Source organism: Seriola aureovittata, chromosome 15, assembly GCF_021018895.1.
Source record: "Seriola aureovittata isolate HTS-2021-v1 ecotype China chromosome 15, ASM2101889v1, whole genome shotgun sequence".
Taxonomy (NCBI): Eukaryota; Metazoa; Chordata; class Actinopteri; order Carangiformes; family Carangidae; genus Seriola; species Seriola aureovittata.
Genome location: NC_079378.1, coordinates 23,599,348 through 23,608,171, shown reverse-complemented (window position 1 = coordinate 23,608,171; position 8,824 = coordinate 23,599,348). Strand labels below are relative to the sequence as shown.

The window sequence follows — 8,824 nt, the reverse complement described above, 5'->3', positions numbered from 1 at the left end:
ATATCAAAACATCGTTCTTAATCATACAATTTTTGACAAAATCTTTACGTTTTGAGTAAACGTATGATTATTATATTAAATGTATTGTTTTGTATGATTCTGTATGTTGAAATTGTGTGCTTCACAGCCGTGGGGACTACTTTTAAAGGCGGAGGGATATTGTCAGATGACGTTGGCAGACTTCGGTATATAATACAGTGTTTGTCTGTACTGCAGTTAGTGTTCATCGGAATCCGACAGAGAACTATTGCACGCGAGGAAAGTATAGATTATACACAGCGTTTCCGCACAGTAAGTACCAAATTTATCTTGTTTCAAGCTATGTTATTATTACACTTTGAATTATTTATACAGTGAGTGTTATTGGTAACCTATTTTGTGTAAGTGTAACGGTTTTACAGCTTCGTTCAAAAAGCGTTAACGGTGGTATCTGTCTCAAATTGACGTTAAATCTTAAAGTAAAATCAACTGGTTTAACTGTGTTGTTTTATTTTATCTTTTAACGCGAATCACGTCGTCGACGTCGAAGCCGAAACACAGCAGTGGTTAGCTAATGTTAGCTACAGCGGTGACTCAACATTTCCAGTATCGTCCATTAGCGGGTAACGTCAGCTGAACAAAAGGAGGGTCAATATGATCTCAAAATGGCGCTTGGACTGGAATGGCGGCTGAGCTGTCGACAATAACAAGCTATACATTTTAAATTTAAATTTGTATTATAACACTTCTGTAATGTTTTCAGCTTTAGTGACACGACCCACCTTCGAACTGACCTTAATTTACATTAATCATTATAGTCATCGGTACATGTTTATTTATATGGAGGGTCATACAATGGTTCCTTGATATTGATGACTAAATCTGATGTGAATTTGTAAAATCATATGTCACACCATTACTAAGTTGTGTTTTTTTTTTTTTTGTTTGTTTGTTTTTTTTTTTTATCTCATTTCAACATAGTTGACAACATGCAGATCTTTGTGAAGACCCTCACTGGCAAGACCATCACCTTGGAGGTTGAGCCCAGTGATACCATTGAGAATGTCAAGGCAAAAATCCAGGATAAGGAAGGCATTCCCCCAGATCAGCAGAGGCTGATCTTTGCCGGCAAGCAGCTGGAAGATGGTCGCACCCTGTCTGACTACAACATCCAGAAAGAATCTACCCTCCATCTTGTCCTGCGTCTGAGAGGTGGTATGCAGATCTTCGTCAAGACCCTCACTGGCAAGACCATCACCCTGGAGGTTGAGCCCAGTGACACCATTGAGAATGTCAAGGCCAAGATCCAGGACAAGGAAGGCATTCCCCCAGACCAGCAGAGGCTGATCTTTGCCGGCAAGCAGCTGGAAGATGGCCGCACCCTGTCTGACTACAACATCCAGAAAGAATCTACCCTCCATCTTGTCCTGCGTCTGAGGGGAGGCATGCAGATCTTCGTCAAGACCCTCACCGGTAAGACCATCACCCTTGAGGTTGAGCCAAGTGACACCATTGAGAATGTCAAGGCCAAGATCCAGGACAAGGAAGGCATTCCCCCAGACCAGCAGAGGCTGATCTTTGCCGGCAAGCAGCTGGAAGATGGCCGCACCCTCTCAGACTACAATATCCAGAAAGAATCTACCCTCCATCTTGTCCTGCGTCTGAGAGGCGGTATGCAGATCTTTGTCAAGACCCTCACTGGTAAGACCATCACCCTGGAGGTTGAGCCCAGCGACACCATTGAGAATGTCAAGGCAAAAATCCAGGATAAGGAAGGCATTCCCCCAGATCAGCAGAGGCTGATCTTTGCCGGCAAGCAGCTGGAAGATGGTCGCACCCTGTCTGACTACAACATCCAGAAAGAATCTACCCTCCATCTTGTCCTGCGTCTGAGAGGTGGTATGCAGATCTTCGTCAAGACCCTCACTGGCAAGACCATCACCCTGGAGGTTGAGCCCAGTGACACCATTGAGAATGTCAAGGCCAAGATCCAGGACAAGGAAGGCATTCCCCCAGACCAGCAGAGGCTGATCTTTGCCGGCAAGCAGCTGGAAGATGGCCGCACCCTGTCTGACTACAACATCCAGAAAGAATCTACCCTCCATCTTGTCCTGCGTCTGAGAGGCGGTATGCAGATCTTTGTCAAGACCCTCACTGGTAAGACCATCACCCTGGAGGTTGAGCCCAGCGACACCATTGAGAACGTGAAGGCCAAGATCCAGGACAAGGAAGGCATTCCCCCAGACCAGCAGAGGCTGATCTTTGCCGGCAAGCAGCTGGAAGATGGCCGCACCCTCTCAGACTACAACATCCAGAAAGAATCTACCCTCCATCTTGTCCTGCGTCTGAGAGGCGGTATGCAGATCTTTGTCAAGACCCTCACTGGTAAGACCATCACCCTGGAGGTTGAGCCCAGCGACACCATTGAGAACGTGAAGGCCAAGATCCAGGACAAGGAAGGCATTCCCCCAGACCAGCAGAGGCTGATCTTTGCCGGCAAGCAGCTGGAAGATGGCCGCACCCTCTCAGACTACAACATCCAGAAAGAATCTACCCTCCATCTTGTCCTGCGTCTGAGAGGCGGTATGCAGATCTTTGTCAAGACCCTCACTGGTAAGACCATCACCCTGGAGGTTGAGCCCAGCGACACCATTGAGAACGTGAAGGCCAAGATCCAGGACAAGGAAGGCATTCCCCCAGATCAGCAGAGGCTGATCTTTGCCGGCAAGCAGCTGGAAGATGGTCGCACCCTGTCTGACTACAACATCCAGAAGGAGTCCACCCTCCATCTTGTCCTGCGTCTGAGAGGTGGTATGCAGATCTTTGTCAAGACTCTCACTGGTAAGACCATCACCCTGGAGGTTGAGCCCAGTGACACCATTGAGAATGTCAAGGCCAAGATCCAGGACAAGGAAGGCATTCCCCCAGATCAGCAGAGGCTGATCTTTGCCGGCAAGCAGCTGGAAGATGGCCGCACCCTCTCTGACTACAATATCCAGAAAGAATCTACCCTCCATCTTGTCCTGCGTCTGAGGGGAGGCATGCAGATCTTCGTCAAGACCCTCACTGGTAAGACCATCACCCTGGAGGTTGAGCCCAGCGACACCATTGAGAATGTCAAGGCCAAGATCCAGGACAAGGAAGGCATTCCCCCAGACCAGCAGAGGCTGATCTTTGCCGGCAAGCAGCTGGAAGATGGTCGCACCCTCTCTGACTACAACATCCAGAAAGAATCTACCCTCCATCTTGTCCTGCGTCTGAGGGGCGGGCAGTAAACTGGTTCACAATTCCATGTTAACTGTGTCTGTTTCCTCAAGTTATTGTGCAAGTTATATGTTCTCCATGCTGTATTAAAAAAAAAAAAAAAAAAAAAAAGTTACAAAATTTTAATCTCTTGCGTGACCAAAAATGTGTTTCACATCAGTTAATAAAAGGTGAACCTTGACTTGGTGTTGTTCAGTCTTTGTGCTAATCCACTGTTGAGATACAGTATAGCAGGAAAGAAGCTAATTGAGTAAAACTTAATCCACACATGGTATTATGGAGGGATAGTAAGGAAGTCTCTGTCACAGCATGGTTGTGCCTGGTATGAATATAACAGGTACAACTTGGTATTGAGTTTTCTTATGAGGTCCTGGTAAAGGTGCAGGAAACTCTTAATTCTTAATATTGTCTGTAATTCTAATACAGCAGGTGCATTTGTCTATAGATTTTAACATGCACATATAAAGTATGATAATGGTTAAACTGCCAAATTACATGAACTGGGGAAAATGCATGTTAGGGGCTAAACCATCTTGGCTTATTCTTTGAGGAAAATGCCCTGCAAAATAAAGACACCTTGGGAGCCGAGTAGTATTCACCACTGTTTTAATATAAACCATAAAATAAAGAGGTGATTTCCACTTTCATTTTTAATAAGCTGCTTTGATTCTGTAATTTTGTAGTACTGCTGCCATCAAAGCCACATGAAATCTTTTATGTGCAAGTACTCAAAAGAGGCACTTCTGTTATCAGTAACCTTTGATAGATCCCCAGCAGGATAAAGTGCTACAGGGGAAACTAACTGTGTCATGTCTACACCAAAATCACATCTGTAGCTGAATGCTGTTTGTAACGAGCATAATTTAAAGAAAGGTGATCAAACCAGCATTTTTATAAATCAGTGCTCATAATGAGTTTCCATGTCAAGCACAGTAAGTAGATAATGGTGCCCATGGATTTATCAAGAAGCCAGCACATTGTGATATAGCATACAAATGTATGCATGTGAATATGTATTAGATCTGGAGATTAATAATGGGTATGTTAATAATACAATCAGGTGTCTCATCAATGAATGAAATGGTAAATTAGTTTACAGGGTTCGAGTGGACACCTTTTTTACACCATCCTGTCACTTATGTTGCATTAAATATCATTACTGTTTTCTTTAAATGCTGAGTCATTTCAGAGATAGTCTGCGGGCCTGTATACTCAGCAGTATGGCCGGTTACATGGATCACTTGGAGAGGGTTTATAAAGCTAGAGGCCTGCTTCTGAGTCTACAGCACTCTTGAGAAGGTTGAGGACGTTTTCATTCATGAGGATGTGGCGCCATCTGTTGACAAAACAGAATTAGGGATCTGAAGGAGGATTCAGGGACCAACTGGGGAGGAGGAAATATACCAAAATCACATGTAGGGGAAAGGTTGTGCTGTGTAGTTGATACAAGAACATTGGCATAACAAGGAAATATAAAATATAAATATGATTTCCTTTGAGAGGGGGCAGACACAGTGCTACGTGGTAACATTATCAAAGGTTTGGTCATGGCACATGCAAACTGTGTGGAACAAAGGCACTCTTTCAGTAAGATAGAAACGTTTTCAGCATGAGGAAACATGAATATGTCAGATATCATATTTCTGTACAAACAGACTGTAGACTGTCTTATGTCCTGGTGGCAGGCAGAGAGGAACCCTGTGTCTGACCATGCTGAGGCTAGCTTATACAAGGCATGAAAAACAGTATGTGTGAAAAGGTCAGGATGGCATTAAGAACGTGCAGTCTAACAGATGAGATGAAAGACAATGTGTGATATATAGTGACAACTTAATAAAAAGGGTTTCCCTCTAGGATCAAGAATATTATCTGCATTTCAAACAGTACTTGTACTTTAGTAGAGTATTTCTGTTTCATTCTACTTTGTACTTCTGTTCCACTACACTTCAGAGGAAAATACTCCACTACATTTATTTGACAGCTACAGTAAGATTTTGCATAAAAACATACACTTATACAGCATGGATTGTTATAGATTAAACCAGTAATTACTAACATTTTTGGCTTGTGACTGCTTCCAAAAGAAAGCTCATTATGGTGTTTTTGAAGAATTTTTAACAGTTCCACCAGAGACGTTTCCCCTCCAAATAAAATGGTTTTATTTTAGTAGCTGTTTGAAGCCCCCAAAGTTAAAACGACCCAATATTTAACAAAAAAGAAAAGATTAGAAAAAAAAGAAAGAATATGAATTCGAATGATCTGGCGCTGGAGAATATACTGTAGTTGAGCTCCTTACACCTCACTGTCTGAACAGGCCCCTCAGGTCTGCTAGTCTGGGTCCTCAAACTACTCCAGACTCCAGGTTAAAAACAAAGAGACATTAAACCCTTGCAGCCTTCCATTGAGCATCATGTCAGCTGACTCTGTCGCTGCCTTTAAATCCCTCTGAATACTTACTTTTAAAGGAATGGCTTTTCCTAACAGTTGATAGGGTGTGTGGACATGCATATTTGTATGTGTGAGTGTATAGTATGTATGCTTTCATTACTTACTTCTTGGTTTGTCCTCAATGTTGATTATGTTTTTAATCATCTCACCTTTTGAAAACACTTTGTGCTTATTACTGGAAGGGCCTCAATAAATAAAATTATTATTATTATTATTATTTATTTTTGATACTTTAAGTACAATTGGTTGGTAATACTTTTGCACTTTTAAAGAAGTACAATTTTGAGTGTAGCACTTTTACTTAATTTAAATAAAGGACACCAGTACTTTTTCCGCCACTGATCTGAAACCACAAGAAAGGCTAAAGTTATGGCACTATAGGAATGTAGTGTGGATTACAGAGAGCACAAGGATTATTCTGTGGTATTTAACATCTAATCCAAAACTAAACTGGCTCAACACTGTTATGTGGATAATCTGGTGTCATCTGTTTATCCTGCCAAAGGCATTTATCTCATAGCACTGTTGACTTGACAATCTGCTTTTGGTTCAAGTGCATCAGTGTATGACAAAGAATTTACTTATTTACTTATTCAGATATGGAAACAACCCGTTTCATATGTTTTTTTCACAGAGCATCTCTACTCTGAAAACCAAAATAAATTCTTAAGGTTTCCCCATGTCTTGTTCATATGTGACTCATGTGTTATGATTGTCTGCATGCCAGTCATGTGACAGCATGCCAGTCATGTGTCATACACTTAAAACAATAGTTTCTATGAGCCTTTTGTTATCCTGAGGTAGCTGTATTATTTATATTGAAGTTGGAATAAAATATTATTACATACTCTCTGTTTTCCTTTCACCTAGGTAAGATAAACTGCATTGTTGTCTATACAGCTTAATGTGCCACAATTAAAATGACTTAACTCAATGTTTAAACTATGTAGGCCAAAAATGGGGACTATTTTCGGTTGCGGAGAAATATCGGTCGATGACGTGTGTCCAGTATAAATTACCCTGTCCCCCTGGCAACTGCAGTCTGAGGGAGGTGTTGATACCGGAAAGCGTGGCCAAAAACCGAAAGTGATTGTAAGTACAATCTTCCGTTTTTAAAAATGTTTGCAGTATTATTTTTTAGTTTATCTGCTGTAGTTTTTCCTCCATCAGTTTGTAGCTTCATTATTTTGTATTTGTTGTTGTTTATGTTCCTTTTTTAGCAGCTAACCGCTTGGTAAACAATGACGGTTAGCTTGAAAAATAACGTTTATCAAACGAATAATGTACTTGACCTACGTTATCAATGGCGTGCTAGCGGTCAGTTAATATATCCATCCTTAACTTGAACAATAACGAGAAAGACATCTACCAGTGTTAACAAGTAACAATGGTACAACATTTCTAGCTGTATCCTCCATTAGTGAGTAACGTTAGCTGAACAAAACGAAGGCAAACAACAATAGCTTATTTTAAAATGGCGCTGGTGCTCGAATCACCGGCTTCCTACCAGTATGTTCATGAGATACAGTAGGACTTGGCTCACTGTTACAGCTTGTGGTAAAACAAAATGGTCAATAGTGACCGAATAATGGCTGGGTGTAAATGAAAAACGTATATAATACGATTTAACAATATGGTGTATATCTTTGAAAGGAGGAAATAAAAAAATTAACTAAAAGGCCATATATTAAACTGTAGCTGTAAGATACTGTATTACAAATTGACAAGGCACTATTACATAGTAGGCTGGTCAAATTTTTGAAAAACCTTCTTGATATGGTCATGCATGTAATGTAATTTTGTTGTCCTTTTTACATTAAAGAGCATAAGTAATGTGGAGTCATCATTTTTCACAGGTGCAGACATGCAGATCTTTGTCAAGACCCTCACTGGCAAGACCATCACCCTTGAGGTTGAGCCAAGTGACACCATTGAGAATGTCAAGGCCAAGATCCAGGACAAGGAAGGTATTCCCCCAGACCAGCAGAGGCTGATCTTTGCCGGCAAGCAGCTGGAAGATGGTCGCACCCTCTCTGACTACAACATCCAGAAAGAATCTACCCTCCATCTTGTCCTGCGTCTGAGAGGTGGTATGCAAATCTTCGTCAAGACCCTCACTGGTAAGACCATCACCCTTGAGGTTGAGCCCAGCGACACCATTGAGAATGTCAAGGCCAAGATCCAGGACAAGGAAGGCATTCCCCCAGACCAGCAGAGGCTGATCTTTGCCGGCAAGCAGCTGGAAGATGGCCGCACCCTGTCTGACTACAACATCCAGAAAGAATCTACCCTCCATCTTGTCCTGCGTCTGAGAGGCGGTATGCAAATCTTCGTCAAGACCCTCACTGGTAAGACCATCACCCTGGAGGTTGAGCCCAGCGACACCATTGAGAACGTGAAGGCCAAGATCCAGGACAAGGAAGGCATTCCCCCAGATCAGCAGAGGCTCATCTTTGCCGGCAAGCAGCTGGAAGATGGTCGCACCCTCTCTGACTACAACATCCAGAAAGAATCTACCCTCCATCTTGTCCTGCGTCTGAGGGGTGGTCAATAAATCATTCCATGCTTTTACTTGATTTACATGACAACCTAACCCAATAAAAAATGAGAATTTAAATTAGTGTTTTTCCATTTGTCTTGACTGTAAGTGCTGCAAGAGCTGATGGGTTTCCTGAAATAAATCCAATTACCATTAGTTACCATTATATGTTCAGATGAATTATATATTTAAAAGATTTTTGATTGGATTCATAAAAATTAGACTTTAATAATAGTTATAGAATTATAGAGTAATTTATATTTGTATATGTTTGAAATCATTCCACATTAGCGTCTCTAATGGATTAATGCATTTATCTGGATAATCTAGCCAAATAAAACCAGGAAAGGAGCATGGACAGTTGTAAACAGCCCTGTAACTGGGTTCTATCCACTGTGTATGATCATAGCCTATTTAATGAAACATGCAATGGCACATTGAACCACTAGAGGTCACCCTCTATTTCCCACTATCACTGAACATATGTGTGGTTTAAAGTGAGTGCCCTACAGACCCCATTTGAACTGATTGTTTTCAATCTGTCAGAAGATATGCATCATGGTCTGAAGCAGGTGCATTGCTGATATCCAGAGT

The 8,824-nt window shown here is 41.8% G+C and overlaps 1 protein-coding gene across 1 annotated transcript; it reads left to right on the top strand.

The window, feature by feature from the left end:
- The first annotated feature begins 147 nt into the window (after nt 1-147).
- ubb (ubiquitin B) lies at nt 148-8,308 on the top strand. The gene is given in 3 exon segments (XM_056397746.1): nt 148-291; nt 961-3,258; nt 7,554-8,308. Coding segments are annotated over 2 exon segments (2,982 nt in total). The 5' UTR covers nt 148-291; nt 961-968; the 3' UTR covers nt 8,246-8,308.
- The last annotated feature ends 516 nt before the right edge of the window (nt 8,309-8,824 follow it).